Raw genomic sequence first — 21,872 nt, forward strand, 5'->3', positions numbered from 1 at the left:
AAAAACTAACTCGCAATTATTTAGCATTTGAAACACAGTATTAAAATTATGTGTTGACATGATGTACTGATGTAGGCAAAAGTTTCTAACCATCCAATTATTTAATTATTTATACATCATGTTCAGAACATAAATAAGTACTTATTGGCGGGCTTATTGCCAAAAAAGAAATATCTTCCAACCAACCAAAAACAGACTAGTGATATTAGTCAAAACGTTTGATACCTTATATAGCTGTTTGCAATCAGAGGGTACATGAACATCGGAGTGTGGACCTTTGTGGTCGAACGGATCTACGACGTGAAGTCATGGGGCAAATAAAAAGGTTGCAGTCATTTCAGGATGCCTGAATAATTCTATATGGAAAAACTCTGACAGCAGCATTTAAATATATAAAACTTGTGTGCGACCCATCATGATATATGGGATCGAATGGAGAGCGGCCACCGCAGTAACAAAAAACGCGCTAAGAGTGTCAGAAATGAGGACTCTAAGGAGCATATCTGGCAAAAGTCTTCGAGACAGAATAAGGAACAATAGGATAAGGGAAATATGCGAGATCGAATATGTTGGTAGGTGGGGAAGGCAGCGAAAGTAACAATGGTATGCGCATGTGAGGAGAATGGAACTATCTTTATTTTAAATTACCTAACGTCCAAGTGACTCTGAAATCTAGCTAAGGCTTATGCAGCACCGCTTACCATGACCCTACTCAGGCTTCAACTTTTTAAGTTTCGTAGCCTATGCCTATGATTTACTCTTTATGTTTAAAGTTACCATAATTTTATGTAATTGATGAGTGAAAATTGTAGTCAAAAACACTTGCAAATGGAACTATCCAGACTCCCCCACATTGTACTGTACGGCCAACCAAGGCAGACAACTCCCGGGTCCACCAAAGACATGAGAATCGACATCGCAGGAGCTAATCCCTCTTAAAAACAGGCCACAAGGCGCACACCAAGCAGAAGAAAAAGAAGAGGAAGAAGAAGAAATTAAGAATGAAATTTAAATTGGGCTGGGATTTCGATCCGCTACTGTAGGATTGTATCAAGATCATGTTCTGTACAGAAAAAAAAACGCTTTTACATGCTTACGTTAGAAGGCGTGACCCAGAAAGAGTTCAGATTTGTGCTGAACCGGTTTTTTACAACCATCCAAAGTGTTAGATAACATTACCAAAAAACCAGACCGGACAGATGCCTTTTCCAAGTGCACTTTAATTTATTCATGAATTAATCTTTGAATATTATTTAAAATATTGATATAAGTGGGACAAATGTTTTTTGGACAACCTTGAACAAATCGTGTATTTTTTGTACGCCTCAACACGTGGATGAACTTTATTAAATTCGATTCCATTTAGCGAGGCGTCCCCGACTGTCGGATTGCATAATCACCTTAAAATTCTCTGCTTTTTCCCATTTTTTTTTAAGTTTCAACCATTCTATGAGCTATTTTTATTTTCATATTATTTTTTGACATCTCATCAAAGATGAAGAAGAATATGGAAGTCTGGGCATTTACGGGGCTAACGACCGTCATCGGCTGGTTTAAGTGATCACTTTACACACGTGTAACATTCACCAATTCTACCCATTATTGACAACCACACTACTCAAATTCTTGGAAGTTCTTTATATTTGAACCAATTTAGAAACCTTGTTCTTGAATCACTAGAACTTCACTAGAGACACCCAGATAATCCAGATTTTGTGAATAAGTATTTGGACACACTCAAAATGTTCTTTTTATTTTATTTGATGTTTTCAATAACTATTAAAATCTTTGTTTTCATAAAATGTATTGTATAATATTAGATAATTTATATGGCGCCATTTCGTAAAATACTACCTTAAGGGCGTTTTAATTAACAGTCTACTCTAAAATATACAACTCAGTACGCGACCGGCTGTGCGATTAACCACACGTGTTGTCCGAGCACATTTTTTTTAGAAATATATACATATATATATTGAAAAAAATATTTGAACCATTTTTTTAAATTCTTACCATTTAATAACTGTTTTCTTTTTAAAACCAAATATTTATTTCGAAAAAAACTTTTCAATACAAAAACGGTGTTTTGAGCAAAAATAAAATCAATTAGGTAAAATGTTACCTGAGTTTATAGAAAATTAAGTAAAAAAAATAGAGAACAAAATTTATAAAATAATAGATTACTTTACAAAAAGTATATTTATTTACTTTTTATTACTAGGCGACTACTTAAATCTGACATTCTTTTAATATAAAACAAAATGCATACTATCCATTTAGGAAATTTGGAAATTAATAGCGCGTGGTCATATTTCACCGCATTTTCAGAGGACGTTGCTCAGTTCTTTTGAAATCAAGTTTTTTTTATTAAACGAACATTTAAATTTAAGTAGGTATGACTATTTGTTTTATTTCTACATATGCACTTAAATTATGTACAGAAAATATATGAGTAAGTACAAATACACCATGTTACTACACACTACACAGTGATATTATGACAAATTTAATTGAGGGTTATTTCATGCTTTATATTCTTACAGTAAAGCTATTATTTTTTATTGATTTATCTGCAATAAAAGTGAGCATAAAAATGTCTTTATTGAGGCTGATCTACATTCGTATTTTATTCAATTTAATAAAAAAACATCTGACGTGAATTTGTAACTTAAAGTCTTCTTACTGACATTTCTTGGTGGAATTTCATTTTATATATAGTAATAAAACAATAACTATGTATATTGCTTATTTATAGCTGACGATGTTTATAACGACGAAATCCTTTTTTTGAAAATTAACCGACGTTCAAGGAACTCTGAAATCTAGCTACGGCTTATGCAACACCGCTTATCATGCCCCTACTTAGACTTAGTTTAAGTTTTATAGCCTGTTTATACGTGAGTGAGTTTACTCATATTTAAAGATAGGTACTATAATTTCATGTAATTCATGAGTGAAAATTCTAAGCAAAAAAACTCGTTATCTCAAGATATGATTTTAAACAAGATATGATTTTCAACAATTCAATCATTCTAAGTTCGCAATGAATTCAGTTAGGTACATATATGATTTTAGTTCTTAAATTTTACTTTCGAAGAAGAAACTCGGTCATTGGCCAAATAAAATAAAAGCCGAAAAAGCTATATACGTAGTTGTCATTTTGTGGTGTAAGTTTTTAGGTTTGTAATTTTTCAACAAATATTCCAGATTATCAATTTTTGTACCACCTAATTAGAGCGTGCTCTCGTGAGGTGCCCAGGGCACACTTGACGCACGAAGAAAAACTTATAACGCGCGATCTCTAGAAACGGTACTTGTTCGTAAATCGGAAACTGAGTGAATTACTTAGTATATTATTAGATTAAAACCAATATTTTTAGCTTTTCCACTTTATTTTTATTTGACCAGAGACCGGGTTTCGTCGTTACCGACATCATCAGACTGGTCTGACCAGTACCATCTCGATGTGTCAGTGGATAATATAAATGCATTACTTAGTGTAACTGACATCAATAATAAGGTAGAGGAAAGGCAATTGAGACGGTATGAGCACATCGGGCGTAGATTGTCAAAGATCTTGCTCGAAGGACATCTAGAGGAAGACCGAAAAATTCACGGATGCTGCAGAAAGATTCGAACTTGATCATATTGTGAACCAGACAGACGCCATGGATCTTCCTCGAAAGACATCAAGATCTAGAGGAAGACTAAAAAATTCATAGATGACACAGAAAGATAACATGATTCGAAGGCAGGACACCTAGGTGACATTGTGTATATGGCAGAAGAACCTACAATCTGAGGACGAGGAGAGCCGACCCCAACAGTCTACAAAGACGATAAGTTGGGATGGAGCCAGGAAGGAAAAGAACATAATAAATGAAGAACGCTGACTCCGAGAACAACAGGACACAGTCCTAGATAAAGAAGAAGGAGAAGAAGAAGAAGAAGAAGAAGATTGTAAACCAGGTGATTGCTATGGATCTTCCTCGAAAGACATTTAGAGGTAGACCAAAAAATTCATGGATGCTACAGAAAGCATGGCCTAGGTGACGTTGTCCATGATAGAAGAACCTAATTATCTTTAATAGAAGAACTAATTATCTTTGTTAATTACATCTGATTTGAGGGAGGTACGATTTTTTTATGTTTATGTTCTATATTTGTGTTACATACAATAATACAGACGTAAAGGATGCAGATAAACTGATCATATTGTGAACCAGGCAATCGCCATGGATCTTCTTTGAAAGACATTTAGACGAAGACCAAAGAATTTATGGTTGCTTCAGAAAATAAATTGATTCGAAGGCATGGCCAAGGTGACGTTGCCCATGACAGAAGGATCTACAACCTGAGGACGAGGAGAGCTGAACCCAACAGTCTACATAGACGATAAATTGGAATGGTGCCAGGAAGAAGAAGAAGATGCGAGTTATTTCGCAGTTTATTGTGGTACCGACCTTATGCCCTTGAAGCTGTAGTAGTTCTTCCTGGGGTGCGTCTTGGTGGTGAGCGCGCGGCCGCGGAGCGTGCCCAGCGCGCACTTGACGCGCGGCGCGTCCCCCACGCGCAGCCGGTCCACGAGCTGGTGCGCCACGCTGGCGGCGCGCCCGGGCAGCACGCGCAGCCGCCGCAGCGTCAGCTTCAGCCCGTCGTGCTCGCGCACGTGCGACGCGAACGCCTTCCATGCTTCGGACACCTGAAAAACAAAACGCATTTTATTTTATATTTTGGAGAAATAAAATGACGTTTTTTGATCCACTCACATTTCATTAAAAACCAACTACAATAGTTTCGGCAACAACCTGTTGCCCTCTTCAGGGTTTGTTTTATGACTAAACATATAAACATGATGTATAAAAGAACATTTTATTTCTTTCTTTCTAGTAACCGTTATTAAGGCCAAACTCGTAATAATTAAATTTAGTTATATTCCGGCAACGCATAGAGCCGGTCGTCCAGTGACGCCCTTTTTTTTTTAAAGAAAATTAAGTTACGGTCTATTGATTGTCCCGCCTTAATTGCAATACTAAGTAATTGAAATACTTGACTATGCCAAGTTTTCCTCGGTCTTCCTCTGCTCCCATTTCAAACATATTAAATGATTAAAAATAATAAAGCACTAGTATTTAATTATGATCTACTGCCGATTACCGATCAAGGTTATTTGAAAGAATGATATATTTTTTGGAATAATGACTTGATGTACGAAGCTTTTGATCGTCCTGCGTCTGTCGCCAGCATTACGCGATACGTATTTGGGTTTGACATCATGTTCCCTTGTCTCAATTATTCAACTTTAATTCAAGTCATAAATAAACAATAAATTCTGCCATATCGTAACCCGTATGTGGACGGTTACTAAATAAAACGATAAATTTGTAAAATGTCTTGATGTTCGGATGCTGTAATGTACAATGAAAGGAGGACAAAAAAGATAATCGATTGCAAAAATTAAGCTGTCTGCTCCCTTACATTTTTTTATGTATTGATTGATGGGTTTGTTCAGTGGTAGCTAAACCGCGAGACTTTTTCAATAAAAAGGTACAACCTGCTTCCATTATCCATAACTTTATTAAAAATAAAAAATAAATATTAAAGGGCTATTTGTAAACTCTAATGTTCCAACTCTAATGTATGGAAGTGAAACATGGAGTTGGCAAAAGAAGGATGAAAGTAGACTGAATGCAGTCGAAATGCGATCTCTCAGAAGAATGTGCGACAAAACGATGTATGATAGATGTACGAATAGTGAAATAAGGAAGGAATGCAAAGCTGAGATAAGCATTATCGATAAAATTAAGAAAAGTGTGTTGAGATGGTTTGGACATGTAGAACGAATGAGTGAGGAAAGAACGGTAAAACAAATTTATGAGGCTAATGTTAGCGGGAAAAGAAGCAGAGGAAGACCGAGAAAAACATGGCACGATCAGGTATGCCAAATACTTGAAAGTGGTCAGGTTAGGAGTCGTAACAATCGGCGGGTATGTATGAGGAGATGCATGAACGTGGAAGAGGCGAAGAATGTTTGCAAGGACAGAGTGGTGTGGCACTCTATTCTCACTGCCTACCCCTGCGGGGAAGCGGCGTGATGGTTAGTTAGTTTAGTTTTTTATTTGTAAACGGATTATGGAAGTGCATAAATCTGAAATAGATCGTATCATTCGACCATATCGTATTTAATTGCAAAAACAATTTTCTTTCATAATAATTTTATAAATAAATATTGTGAAATTTGTCCTCGGTACTAGAAAACTCAGTAGAGAGCACATTATTGTTATTAACAATTATGTAAATGATGAAATAAACAAATAAAATAAATATGATAATTTTTTTGTGTAAGTATATTTATTTATTTCATGGATACATAATTTTTTTTACTATATGTATTACTCTTTAGGCATGGCCTGTGTTGAGCCGAAATACTTACATGTTAATACAATTTTTTTTTTTATAATTATTTGATCTCTTTAAATTATTAGATTATGTACATTACATACAATAAATACAATAACAATTTATAGTATAAAAGTTTTACAATAAAAAAAATACACCTGGACTTTAATTAATTCACTTTCTACCTTGTCCCTTCCAACGAGAAGCAACCATCGACGGACACTGTTCTTAAAGACATGATCACTACTGGAATTTTTAATGGTGACGGGCAGCAAATTTAATATCTTCGAAAGTTAAAAGCATAGCATTGATAACTTAATAATGAGTAGGATTGGTGAATGTTACACGTGTGTAAAGTGATCACTTTGACGGTCGTCAGCCCCGTAAATGCCCAGACTTCCATATTCTTCTTCATCTTTGATGAGATGTCAAATAATAATATGAAAATAACTCCTGTAATTGGAGATAATCCAGATTTTGTGAACAAGTATTTGGACACACTCAAAATGTTGTAAATAATAGATATTTTTCAAAAATGATTGTGTTATAGATACTTGTCTCTGTTGATTAATACTTGTGTGGACTACTGACTTAGTTGATGTAATACAGGTGTGTAGTACGAGTATATAGTTTATTTTTTATTAAAAAAATTAGCTTGCTGTATTTATATTATATGTTTCTTTTATCTCGTGTGCTACAAAAATATTGTGACTCAATTCCGCTAATTATTTTTTAGGAAATAATTGTCGCTTTTAATTTAACCGTTTCAACATGATATACGCAATGTAAATACAATACATATCGCTCACTCCTTTCAACAACGTCATAAGTATATAAAAAACTTGATTTTTCAGGAGATCGGTTTTAAAGTTTAAAAATATAATAAAATGTATTAAAAATAAATATCAAGCCACATATTTTTTTTAACTGTACAACAGATCCTTTTAGGTAAAAACTGAATGTTTTTACTCCATTTGAAAAATATTAAGTATTTTAAAAAAATAATAAAACAATACATTTTCTTCAAAATGCAAAAACAACACTTTCTGCCCTGTAGCGGGTAAATATTAAGTTAAAAGTATGCCGCTTTTCCTGGGATATGGTACATTTTCTGGGCATTCCAAAATATGCAAAACTGAAAATTGACGATTTTTGAAATATGACGTTGTTGAAAGGAGTGAGCAATATATTAAAATCGAACTGGGCACAACCCGTATCGAGGCATTTATCTGTATTATTTCAATTATGCTTGTGGCGTACCTATATATACATACAATATATATGTACAAATAAGTTACTGTTGTAGGCTGTTTAGCCTCTATATCTGCAAGTTTCTGGTAGCCCAACATCCTCTCAGATGCGAAATACAAATATATGACAATATCACATATAATACTATATTCATCAAAATAATGTATGCATATAAATACAAACCTTGACCAGAATTCAAGAACATTGTACGTATAAAATATTTTCACAATGGGGAATTCAACATTCTCTATGTATTTTTTTAAAAATGAATCTCTTATTTATAATATTTATAATAATTCGAATTATCAATCATTTCTAAAACAAAACTTAATCTTTGTTTTTAACTACGTTTATAAAAGCGATTTGGGTTTTATTTTATAAAGTTAATAAAACGTGCCACAAAGTATCAGCAAAAAACATTAAAGAAATCAACAATTTGAGTTGCGAAATCAGCTTATCAAAATAATTTATTTTACATAGTAAGTTGACAACTTTTTGCATGATTACGCACATGGATGATTTCAGAAAATTGGTAGCTATGCCAATCTTTAGCACATATCATACACCATAGTTCCCAAAGAGGACGATACCCTCCAGCGAGCGACAAAGTGAAGGAATAAGAAGTGGGGGGTATATTTATTTTTTCCCTTTCTATAAGAAAGAAATTTTGACTGGAAGGCGCTAGACTGAAAACGATTGAGAACCTCTGTCGTACAGCAACGTGGTTCTATAAGCCAATTTTGTCCATCATATATTCAAAAGATTTATATTATTTTCAATTAATGAAGTCGACCCAATCTTCAAAACTAAAAAAAAAAATATGTTTTTTTATACCCAGGGTTTTACTTTTAAACTCGGGATTAAACGCAGACTTAAAAAGGTTCAAACCTCAATTTAAGGCCCAGCATTCGTTATGTTGCATTTATTTCATCGGAGACCACCGGAGAGGTCACATGTCTCTTCACGCCCGACTTTTTTAATGAATGTATTTTGGACATTTTTTTTTGTTTTTTAGAATTAAAATAGAAAAAATTACACTCCTTGCCATTCAATATCTCTTTTCTTTTCAAAACCATTTAATTATTTTTAAGAAAAACTTATTTTTTCCATGCAAAAACAACGTTTTAAGAAAAAAAATCTTAACAAATGCTGGGCCTTAAACCCAGAATCATTGGCGAAATGCGTATGACCAGAAATTACAAATTTATGATCATTTAACAGCTAACGATGATATTTACGTTTTCTTAAATTCAGACTTCAAACCATGTATTACAATTTAGTGGGACAGTAACGAAGTAATAATTTATACTTTTGGCCAGTTGAAGACAGTTTACAGTAGTTTTTTTATATGTTATGTTCAATGCTTTAATTTATAAAATAAATGACATACGCCGTCTGACATCCCAACCCTCATATGAATGTATGTATCGACAAGTAACAAATCAATAAACTGATCAAAACTATAAATTTAATAACATTATTAAACCAAAATGATTCAGGGTTTTTTCGCTTAATTTAAGGTCGATTTAAAGTACCCGGATTACCTTCGGGACGGATTGGGAAAAATAAACGCACGGTATGAATAATAAATAATACAATTTATCGTCTGAGATATGGAGCGCAGATATTACCGCTCGAGAAAAGTCAAGTTAGCACAAGCGCACAGATGCGCGGAGATGAACCAAAGATTATCATCTCTGTTCGTTGGAAAAATGTAGGGGAAGGGCGGGAAGCCCAAGACATTTTAAAATATAATAAACTAACGTTATTGTTCTTCTAACCGCTATCCACGCACTAAGAAAACACAAAAAAATAATCAACCAACTTTATTTTTTTTAAACCATTATTTACACTAAATGGTGCATAGGATACTGAACCACGTCGATGCAGTATTCGGCTGTCCAAATTTAAAACACAGTAAGGGACATTTTTTGTGGCAGGTTTTTTTGCATTTATGGACTAAGTAGACTCTACTTAGTACAAAAATGCAAAAAAAAACTACTACAAAAAAATGTCCCTTACTGTGTTTTAAATTTGGACAGCCGTATTATCTTGGTCATTAATTACATAAATGCAAGGTGCGGAGTCTTTAATTTCAGGTGCAAGTGATAAAAAAATATTACAGTGAAAAAAAATCTGTTTTGACCCATCCCTGGGAATCGAATCCGGGACCTCCAGCAAGGTAAGCAAATACACTAACCAGTAACTACTAACCTAACCTTACCTTACCAGTACATTATAGAGGCAGACAAGTATTGTTGTCAATTTTAATAATAAAAATTAACTTATTAAGGGATTCTGACAAAAAAAATAGCTTAATTGTTTCAATAATTACATCATAATAATTTTGTCATCTAATTTTTGGACTATGAAAAAAATGTCGGGTAGCCCCGGACACATTTTTACTATGCTCTGTACATTTTTGCATATGTCAAAATCCCAATACATGCTTTGTGAACTTAATGTACGTTTATATTTCAAAAGTAATTTATCCTATTATTTTCTTGTTTTCGACTAAGTGGCTAAAGCAATGTCGATGATAGAACGAAATCATAGAAACTACATTTATTTGTATTTTTAACGGGTGTTTCGAGAGTTTTCAAAGCTTTTTTAAAGATATGTTTTTATGCAATATTTTTTCCAAATTATTTGCTGTAAGAAATATAGCGCAGAAATATGGTTAATATTTAAAATGCAATAATTCGTTCTTCGAGTAACGAACGAGTGGCCCCATTATTTGCAGGTGGTAAGCACAGCTTCTTGACATTATTGCTGTTCTTTATGAGCCTATTATACATTGATGCTTTACGAGTATATGAGCCATAAAATCTAGATAACGATTCACAATGGTTTGGGTTCAATATATTGAGAACGTACATTTGTTTCGAGGCTTTAACTTTGATTTATTTCAAGATAACTGTTCGTTTTTTTTCGCTGTCCACAAAATTAAGTTAATTATTCTCCTTCTCCTTCTCCTTCCTGCTAAATCTAGCTAAATCTATTAAACCTATTATTTTATATATTGTAATACCCTTTTTTGTTTTTTGTTTAATCTCTAAATGTTTTTTAATAGTTTTATAACATAAATGTGGAATTATTTAATTGTCTTTTTTTTAACGTAACTATTTTTTGTTAATGTAATGTAATGTTTATTATTGTTAATGTAACTATTGTTTCATATCATTTTTTATATGTAAGCTGTACAATTTCCGAATAAATAAATTAAAATAAAATAGAAAAATACATATCGACTACTATATTCTAATTTTTGGTCAATGAAGGAAACTAAAATAAATTTAAGATTGTTCAAAAAAAAGTTATGAGAAAAGTGCCTAGTAATAGAAAAATCGGTATAAGATTGTAGAAAAAATGAAAGAAGAACCCAACGTGTTACCTATAAAAAGAGACTTATATTGTATATAATATGCTTTTTATATACATAAATTATTAACGTTAAAATGCCTAAATAATTAAAAGAATAAAGAAGTTTTATATAAAAAAAATCATAAATGTGTTTCTAGAAATAAGGACAAAATAAAATATTTAAAAAAAGAGTCGCAAAATTGTATTATGTATAAGGGTTTGAAAATGTGTGATGAGATGCTTGAATGTACGAGATGACGAATGAAAGTCTGAGAGAATTTAAAAAAAAAGATTTGTATGGGTACTGTAAGAAGATGTAAATATACATGATGTCAATTAAGTGTAAATAACAGTTTGTATTAAATGTAATACAATCAAACTGAAGATAAAAAAAAAAGAAAAAAAAAAAAAAAAATTCTTATTCTATGTTGAGATGTTAATATATAGTAAATAAACTTTTGTAAATATAAATTCAAATAATAAATAATAATAATAAATCCTTTTTCCGCACCCCAATGGTGCATAGGGCACTGCGTCAAATAAAAGCAGTGTTATCTTGATAGTTTACACATGAAGGAAAGGTGATCAGCCCTCCGCTTCAGGTACCAGTCCAGGGTAATATTAAATAAATATGACAGTGAAAAATTCACTAATATTTATTTTACCCCCCTTGGAAATCGAACCCGGGACCTCCAGAACGGTAGCTGAGCGTGCTGACCATTACACGACGGAGGCGGACATTCAATTAATAAATTCAATGTCAGTATAAATTCTCCTTTTGACAGATCTTTGAACATTTCACATGGATCTTATGTAGGTACTATAAAAAAATACAAGAGTACAGTTCTCTACATGAGAGAGTACGGCTATTATCCTTGGCTCTACCCGGCCGAATTTCTCCAGGGTATGCTTGGCTACAATAGTTTAGAGACTAGAAAGAATGTGTATTTGATTATTATGCATTTTTATCGATTGTTGCTTTGTATGATCGATAATCCTGAAATTATCCAGAAAATTGGTCTGCATGTTCCCGATAGTTAACTAAGACAGCGTCGGCATAGATTGTTTCACATTCCTATACACAGGACCAACCTACCGATGGTTATGCTTGTAGAAAGAGATACCTCTATGTTGAACAATATCTCATTGGATTTGATCTGTTTCATGTGTATGAAGGAGTTTTCCGAAGCGGGATTCTTCTACACCTTTAGCAATAGTATTTTTGCATATTTTCGATTTTAAAGTATACGCTTTAAATTTTGAGTTTGTAATTATAAATAAATAAATTGATAATGAATTGAATTGATTTAAATTTAGTGTTGACATCAAACTTATCTTTCGTTTGGTGAAGTGGACAAACCCAGATTTGTGAACGAAAATTTGGACACACTCAATAATAATATTAGTCGTATGTAGGTCTCAATGTGTACACTTTACACTGTCGTGTATTAAGTTAGCAACGGTTTGATTCATTCAGCGAATAAGCACGGTCAATGTGTGAAATTGCACGATACGAAATATTATATATATGGTAGATAATAAAATAAATTAACATTTTTTATAAGAGCAACGTGCATACATTAATTATATTTATTTTGAAATATTTATCTAGACCGCACAGCGAATTTCAAGTACAGTATTTGAACGTTGAAGTCCAACCATTGCAGTAATTGGTAATAATTACATGTATTGTAAGCGTTTTGTTGCATAAACTAAAGGTGGACCATTACTTATTTATAGCGCTGGGCGGCAAGCTGTACTTGACAAAGGGTTTCTTTCTGTTCGCGCGTTGATATTCTGCGATTCACATACCTTCACTACACACTGTATACAAGATGCTCAGTATAAAACTAATCCATGTCAAGTTTTTATTTTATTTTTTATATTGACGTTTCTGTAGCTCAGTCTAATTAAATGGAAAAGACAGAAAATAGAAAGCACAATTCCAAAATGCTTCATTTCAGAAAAGAAAACATTAAAAATCTATGAAACAACAATGAAAACTGACAGGATCTGTAAAGAAGCACGCTATTATTGTAACTTTCAACAGATGGCACTGCCATTGGTATAAAAACAGTTTTAAATTCGCGACGCCAGTTTCGCAGTCGAACGTCTACCCAACTACGCCAGGGCGCCTGTCGGCTCTTCTTAAAGTGCATACCATTTGTGCTAATCGTATCACATCTCTCCAATAATGGTTCTTTTATACCAGTATGTAGTTCTTAGTGCATCATTTTCATCAGTGTCGGGTTGTGGTCCAGTGGGTTGTGTCGCGGACTATTAAATCAGTGTTTCTCGGTTCGATCCCAGTCTACCGCAGTTTGATACCTATTTCTAATAATGAGCCGCTTAGGCTCATAAAAATAGTATGCAATTAAAGTGTTTTTGTATATAAAATAAAAAACATAAAAACTTCTCTTTATTTTATTTATAGTAAAAAAAAAGTCTTGGCCCATTTTTCTTCTGACCCTATACTATATTATGGTATTGTAAAAAGTGCATCTGAAAAAGATCGACATTCGCCATGCCTAGGTGATTACGAACGAAAAATGATTTAAAACACGCGACCTCTTTTTTGGGAATTTGAAATATAGCAAGCCATTTCTCGCATTAAACACGTGGAAACAGCGAAGATAAATACTGCATTCATCATCGTTTATCGAATACTATTAATTATCCCTCTACAAGTACTCTCTTTGGAAAGGCACAGGGTAACAAGAATAAATATTTTGTAAGTCTATATAGTTAATAAATAAAGGAGTAATAATTTAAAATATATATATATATTAAATTAATATTTAAAAAAAAATAGTGAATATTCAGATTCACTAAGAACATACGAGTAGGTACATTTAAATATTCTTACATTTAAATGCGATTTTGGATATGGATTTTTAGGGCATTGCAACATAGTATTTTTTTTAAAGATATTTATTTTACGATAAACTATTTATTGGTAAATTATTGTTTACATTTATGTTCTCCTCATTCGTGGTATATGCATTCATTTTTTTAAGTTTTAGCAATCGGAAACTTTGAAAAGTTTTAAAATTTCAAGTTCCTCCTGATTGCAAACAGCTATATATGGTATCAAACGTTTTGATCAATATCACTAGTCTGTTTTTGGAATAAATTGGTTTTTAGCAATTAGCCTGCCAATGTACATACTTAAATTTTAATAAAATAAATAAATTTTATATATTTTTTAATATTAAAAACACAAGGGCAAAACCTGTGCATGGATATACAATTTAATACAAAGTACACACTGTGGTTTTAAGCTGATTGTAATAATTTAAAACTAGGAAAAGGAGGAAAACAAGGTAATAAGTAAAAATATTAAAAACATTTAAGAGGAGATGTAAAATGGGAGCTTATTTATTTAAAAAAAAACAAACGTTTTATTTGCCGCCATTTTATGTCCAACTCGATGCTTTTATAAGACTTTTGTTGTTTTTTCCGAAATCTTGAAAATATCGATCTATTGAGACTCTATTTTGTATATTAAAAGCATTGTTTACTTTGTGGCATGGTAATATAACACTCTCCTTATCATTCATCGTTCACTTTGTGTAATACCACTTTTAAGGTGGTATTACACAAAGTGAACGATGAATGATAGGGAGAGTGTTTTGATACTCTACTGTCTCCCATTTATTGCATAGGAAAGGTACTCAGCTTAGGAGTTTTTAAAAATATCGAATATACAAATACTGTGTTATTATGTAATCGTAACTAACTTTTGAACTTACGAGCGAAACAATAAGCCACGATTTGTACGTTTATACAATGTCTTCTGTAATGATTGTGATATTTGAAAGAAAGGCGCAATGATTAGTGAATAGGCTGCGTAGTGTGCTGGCGATGGATTAGTAATGACAGAAGACTGAATTGAACGGAGACTTTCTAAAATTGCTAAATATTGCGGTTTTGTTCTCGTCGATATTGACAAGATGGTAACGGAAGACGGAGTGTCGGCAGACCATGATGTACACAGATTTGACAGGACCGTTTTTGTAAAAAAAAATCTAGGGGCCAATGGATTTTTCTGAATTTATAAATATATTTAATTATTTTACAATCCATATAAATAAAGACGTAAACGTTCATTCGTTCAAACCATTAAATCTCCCAAAATTATTCAACGATTGCTTTGAAATTTTGGCATAACGTTGGATTTAAATACATGCGTGTTTTTATGTATGTGTGGAATTTAAAATGTAGCAGATGATTTTATCGCAATGGCAGCGCCATCTGTTTAGCGTACCGGCAACACACATACAAAACTAAACGTAGATCACGGCGGACAGCGTCTTCAGATATTTTTAATGTTTTTTAGATTGTTTTGTTGTTCGTAGATTTTCAATATTTTCATAGATTCAACCATATGGAAAAATTGCGTTTTTCCTTTATTTTCTTTTCCATTTAAGCAAACTGAGTCGCAGCAACTAAATTTTAGACTTCACTGAATCATTTTAATTATACATCCGGTGTTTTCTCATTACGTGAGCCGATTAAATCACAAATTATTCTATCTGGACCTATCACATTCGCCTCAAAAATTTGTTTTACTTTACTTTCTTCATTCATTCTATCCACACGCCCAAACCATCTGAACACACCTTTCTTAATTTTATCGATGGTGCTTATCTCAGACTTGTAATAAGTCTCTCACAATCTATTGTGACACGTGTTTTGATGGATTACGCATCACTTTCAAACACCGTATGCAAATGATGATAACCGTAAAAGATGCGGGATGCATGGAAACACGTGTCACTAAAGATTTTAAGAAATAGTGGTATTTACCAAGTAAAACTTAATTTAAAAAATATGCTTTTCTATTCTTTCTATCCTTTTAGTTTGAATTCGGAATAAATGAGTCTATATACTTTTTACTATGGATAATTTAACATTGAAGCATTAAAACATGTTGTCATTATACGAGCTTATCATTTATCTATAACATTTTTAATTTTTATGTGTAATAACTTTGTAAATAATTCAAAAAATATAAATACTAAACTTAATACTAATTAAAATCACTCTTAAAAGAACAGAGGCTTAATCAAAAATAAAATATAAAATATAATATTGTAATTTCTACATCTTATCGTTGAATTTGTCTCAGATTTATCTCAATGAATTATGGTCAACCTACTTAATTATCGCTAATATATAAATATGCAAATAACATGCTAATGTTTTATTTGTGTCCTACTTGCCTGCCCACCTTATTTTATGAATATAAAAAAATGAGTCAATAAATCATACGGGCGACCCAAAACACGAGGGGGTTTGAGCAGTCTATTTTTTTTACTAACAAAAAATCGAAATGTTTAATTTTGTATGGGAATTGCTTCAATTCTTCCAGAATATTTTGAGTGTGTTGAAATTTTTATTCAGATATTCTGGATTTGATCCACTAATGAGTTATTTATACCAAGATTTTTTATTGATATCCCAACATATCGCTCACGCCTTTCAAGAACGTCATAAATAATAAAAAAAACTAGATTTTTCAGGAGAACGTTTTTAAGGTTTAAAATATAGTACAATGTATTAAAAATAATTATCAAGCCACTTGTTGAACTTTTTACTGTGCAATAGATCTTTTTTAGGTAAAACCTGAAGGTTTTTTCTCCATTTGAAAAATATTTAGAATATTAAAAAAAAAAATTATACAATACATTTTCTTCTAAATGTAAAAACAATACTTTCTACCCTGTAGTGGGTAAATAATAAGTTAAAAATATGCCACTTTTGCTAGGATATAGTACATTTTCTGGGCATTCCGAAAACATGCACAACTGAAAGTTGACGAGTTTTGATGTATGACGTTCTTGAAAGGAGTGAGCGGTATGTATATAGATGATAAAGAATAAAGAAGTCTGGATATTTATGGCATAGGTATAGGTATAGTTATAGGTAGGTTAGATGTTCACTTTAAGAAAACATTTAAAGTTGTTTTTCTAGACAGTATATGTATGTGACTGTGACTATGAATTTAAAAAGTTATCAAATCGGTATTAGGGGAGACGAATGCCAGAAAAATATTTATGCTAATTGCAAATTAGTGTTCAATACATAGAAAAATATAATTAATTTCATTAATCGATTTAGTAGTCACTTTCTGGTAAAAACTATCCATTTTTAATTTTAGTTTTACTTGGTAAATACCAGTATTTTTTAATAAGTGCGTCACATGTTTTGATGCATTGCACATCATTTTCAAACACCGGTGTTTGAAAATGATGCGGAATTCATCGAATCACGTGTCACGTGAGATTTAAAGAAATTTTGGTTTTTGCCAAGAAAATTTAGTTAAAAATGTTTTTAAATTTGGACGTTATCATCATGGAAAATATTTCCTATGGATATTAATTAATACTTATACGATATTAATTGTTAATTTGTTTCTAAAACATACATTTTATAATTATGAAATATTAAATTATTATTCAAATTGTGTATATACGATACTCTTCAAAATAAAATATGTAAATCAATATCATAATAATTATAACGATAATATAACAAAATGATTTTCGTACCAGGACAAGTTACAAAACTAATTTTAAAAGAGGTATTTTTTTTAAATAAACAAAATATGTTTATCATACACATTTAATAAAATAAAAAATATTTGGGCTTACCGTTACTTGATTGATTCCGACTCCCGCGTTAGTGACCACATCTCCGAGAGCCGATGGAGGCACCGCATACGCGCGGAGGACACACAAGCACGCCACAAACACGACCGTCAGGCACGACATGGCGCCGGAGACTGGCGCACGAGGACTGAGGACACCTCAGGAGACCCTCGGGTCAGGTCACCGGAGCGCCAGGGAGGTCACCGCTGCGAGCGGCTTTAGGCTCTATGGCACTGCTGCATTAAGGACACTTTGTTGCGGCAGTTTGTTTGGAAGATTTTCAGGTTCACTACGAAGGATTTTATGCGATTCAAGGAAAAATTTCAAAGTATCTGCGTATATCGCTCACTCATTTCAACAACGTCATATATCAAAAATCGTCAATTTTCAGTTCTGCATGTTTTCGGAATGCCCGGAAAAAGTACTATATCCCAGCAAAAGCGACATATTTTTAGCCTTATATTTACCCGCTACAGGGCAGAAAGTGTTGCAACACTTTCTGCCCTGTGGCTGGTAAATATTAAGTTAAAAACATGCCGCTTTCGCTGGGATATAGCACATTTTTTGAGCATTTCCAACATTTAATTGTGCACGTTGGAAAACATGCACAACTGAAAATTGTCGAGTTTTGATATTTGATGTTGTTGAAAGGATTGAGCGATATTGGATAATTCCATATTATTATTTCAATATATTGAACATTTAATCGAAATATCCATCTTTTAATGGTAAAATATTAATTTATCTTCAACGATATCCTTACTTTACCGATTGATACAATCGTCTGCCGTATACACAATATCCTACTCATATGTAATTACAATTTAAGTCATCGGTACTTTTATCTAACAAGGCCATTAGCGATATTTTTTTAACGAGTGTGCAGATGGTGGAAATGTGATTGTGTCGAAGTAGGTCAGTTTGTAATGAATAGTTAATAATTATTGTTTATTTTGTTATCCCTCAAAAGTATATACTTTTTTAAACGTCTCAAACTGGGAAATTCGCAATAAAGAATAAAATCAATTAAAATGCAGAATTTCATATAATATAAAAAATAATGTTTATAATATCAAAATCATAATAATAAAGTACGTTTGGTAAAAGTCATAAACGGTGTTATTCTCTCTATTCTAACCCTTATCCTCACCCAACAGTGCACAGGGCACTGTATCGTATTGATGCAGTGTTATCTTGATCATTACTTACTTGAAGACAAGGTGATCACTCCTGCACTTCAGGGACCAGTCCAGGTATCAAATAAATATTAGAGTGTAAAATCACTAAGATTTATTTACACCTCCTCCCCACCCCCCTGGAAATCAAACCCGGGACCTCCAGCACGGTAGTTAAGCACGCTTACATTTAAAAAAAATATTGAATTCTGGCCTTATATATAATTATATGTTTATTGGTATAGGTCTTAGGGTGGTTATATTATAAATACGTCGTATGCAAATCATTTGTATTGGAAGTGTGTTTGTCTTATTTCGTGGAATTTCCTCTTCTTGCGAGGACCATTTACATAATTTTTTATAGTAATATATAAAATAATCATGTTTTCAATATAAGATAATCCTTTGTAATATAATAGATTTCGACGAGGCGTCGTATAAAAATCAAGAAATAAGTTTTAAAATATCAATTAAAATAATGTTTTTTTTTTAAGAATACTAATTAAATGATGGCAATAAAGTAGGTTTATGTGAAGTTTTTAAAGACGACAGTAAAAAATATATAAAATGGTACCATTTTTTGAAAATCGTCATGTATTTTATCTAGTCTGTTACTTACTAAATTTGCGATTGTATTATGATAATATATATTTTTTAAATTTAAATATTTGTGTTAATACGCATGCCATAATATTTAAATATTTTTGTTTATGTATATTTTATTTATTTGAACAACGATAAAACATTTATACGTGATATATTAGCATACTGGACTTACTAGCTGAAATACTTAAAAACAATTTTGATACAAACTATTTAATATAAAATGTTAAATATATGTAATAAAAGATGACGTAAGAAATAAAATAAAACATGTGTGTATATTTACCACCATATAACAGTTCACGAATAAATAATTCCAATAAATTTATCTTGATATTACTTTTTATACTTGTATGAATGTACGATTTTAATAAAGAAAATAATAATTTCTTAATTAGGGTTGGCGCAAGAAAGAGTCAGAATTTCAACGACCCGAATACCCAGATTCTTTGCCATGAGAATGCAAACTGGTGCAATTTCAACTTCTACTCGAATTTCCTATAAAAAATACAATGCAATACTTTCGATTGTCGCTCAGATTCCCACGTCGCGTATACTTATTGCACGAACTATCGATCAAATTTAATCGATCATTGGTATACAAAATGATGTTTACTCTATATTTGTGGAGGTTCTCACCAAAAAGTTACTTTTCCAATATTGCACAAAAAATCCTTTACAACATTTTGATCGTGTCCAAATACTTGTTCACAGATCTGAATTATCTCCAATTATAGGAGTTATTTTTCATATTATTTTTTGACATCTCATCAAAGATGAAGAAGAATATGGGTCGTCAGCCCCGTAAGTGCCCAGACTTACATATTCTTGTTCATCTTTGATGAGATGTCAAAAATAATATGAAAAATCCTTTAAATACAAATCTGTTCTTTTTACTGTGTTGTATCGAAATCTTAATTAAATTTACGACAAAACGTGACCAATCCTGCGTTAAACCAATAAAAAATCATTATATCGCACCAAAACGTAACAAATTTACAAGCTAGAATTCCTGATTACTTTCAATCATATATAATGCAAATCTTACGTTTTGGTGAGGACCTCCACATTTGCTGATGAATCAATTTCAATATAAAAATCTCTTGTATTAAACAAACAAAAGACATATTTTTGACATCCCAACATAACAAAGATGGAGAAGAATATGAAAGTCTGGGTATTTACAAGGCTTATGACCTGTCATAGGCTGGGTAACACAAGTGCAACATTTACCTTTCTACCTATGACTGACAACCATAATACTAAAATTTTTGGAACTCCTGGATCAATCTCATGACATAGAACATATGAGTTCACGAAAAAATTGTGACCGGAGACACGTCTAGCTCCTCGCGTAGCCGGTCGCTTACTGAATTGTATGAGTACGCCCATCATACGTAATCAAAGCATGATACGTAATTCCGCCTTATTTTTGCATTTTTGTGTGGTAGAATCGCAAATTTTGTACATGACGATATTACCTACATGACTTTTTTGCAAAAAAATTAACCATTTAGTAATAATATATCGCTCACTGCTTTCAACAACGTCATAAATCGAAAATCGTCAATTTTCAGTTGTGCATGTTTTCGAAATGCCCAGAAAATGAACTATATCTCAGTAAAAGCGGCATATTTTTCACTTAATATTTACCCGCTACGGGGCAGAAAGTGCTGTTTTTGCAGTTTGAAGAAAATGTATTGTTTGATTTTTTTTTAAAATAAAGTAAATATTTTTCAAATGGAGAAAAAAAATCAGGTATTACCTAAAAAGATCTGTTACTTGGAAGAAAGTTCAATAAGTGGCATGATATTTATTTTAAAACCATTGTATTTTATTTTTAAACTTTAAAAACGTTCTTCTGAAATAATCAAGTTTTTTTTATGTATGACGTTATATGAGCGATATGTTTAGTAAGAACCTTTTAAAAATAAGTGTTTTGATAGTTGTAAAATAATTTAAATTTTAAATTTAGGCGTCAATTAAGGCCGACATGAGATGTCGAAAAAAATCACACTTGTTTGAAATTGACATTTTACAGTTATGTAGTTACAAGCGACTCCCATTATTAATATTTGCACATCGTCAACACTTGTATTCGAAAACAAATTAAGGTCAGACATATGAGTGTTAAATAAGAAGATCTGGAATTTCCTATTTAAAATTAAGAAATAAGTTTCAGTGATTCAGTTTCAGATATTTGGCTATTAGCCACAGAAAAAAATAATGGTTTAAATCTGAAATAACCTAAAAACGGAAAGAGAAACAGAGGAAGACCGAGGAAAACTTGGCACAATCAGGTAGGTCAAATATTTTAAAGCGCCCGGTTCAGGAGTCGTAATAATCGTCGGGTATGTATGAGGAGATGCATGAATGTAGAAGACGCGAAGAATGTTTGCAAAGACAGAGTAGTGTGGGGTTCGATTCT

General features: G+C 32.2%; 1 protein-coding gene across 1 annotated transcript in view; it reads right to left on the bottom strand.

Moving 5' to 3' along the window:
• Positions 1-17,955, bottom strand: part of LOC148307816 (juvenile hormone esterase) — a 45,025-nt gene extending 27,070 nt beyond the window's left edge. The window contains exons 1-2 of the mRNA XM_088262759.1: positions 17,670-17,955; positions 4,464-4,702 (exon numbers count right to left, since the gene is read on the bottom strand). Of these exons, the coding sequence (XP_088118885.1) occupies positions 4,464-4,702; positions 17,670-17,789 (359 nt within the window). The 5' untranslated portion in view covers positions 17,790-17,955. The remainder of the gene's footprint in view (positions 1-4,463; positions 4,703-17,669) is intronic.
• Positions 17,956-21,872: the final 3,917 nt, after the last annotated feature.

Source organism: Brachycentrus maculatus, unplaced genomic scaffold, assembly GCF_059751285.1.
Source record: "Brachycentrus maculatus isolate JH-2025_06_01 unplaced genomic scaffold, ASM5975128v1 h1tg000188l, whole genome shotgun sequence".
NCBI classification, from domain to species: Eukaryota; Metazoa; Arthropoda; class Insecta; order Trichoptera; family Brachycentridae; genus Brachycentrus; species Brachycentrus maculatus.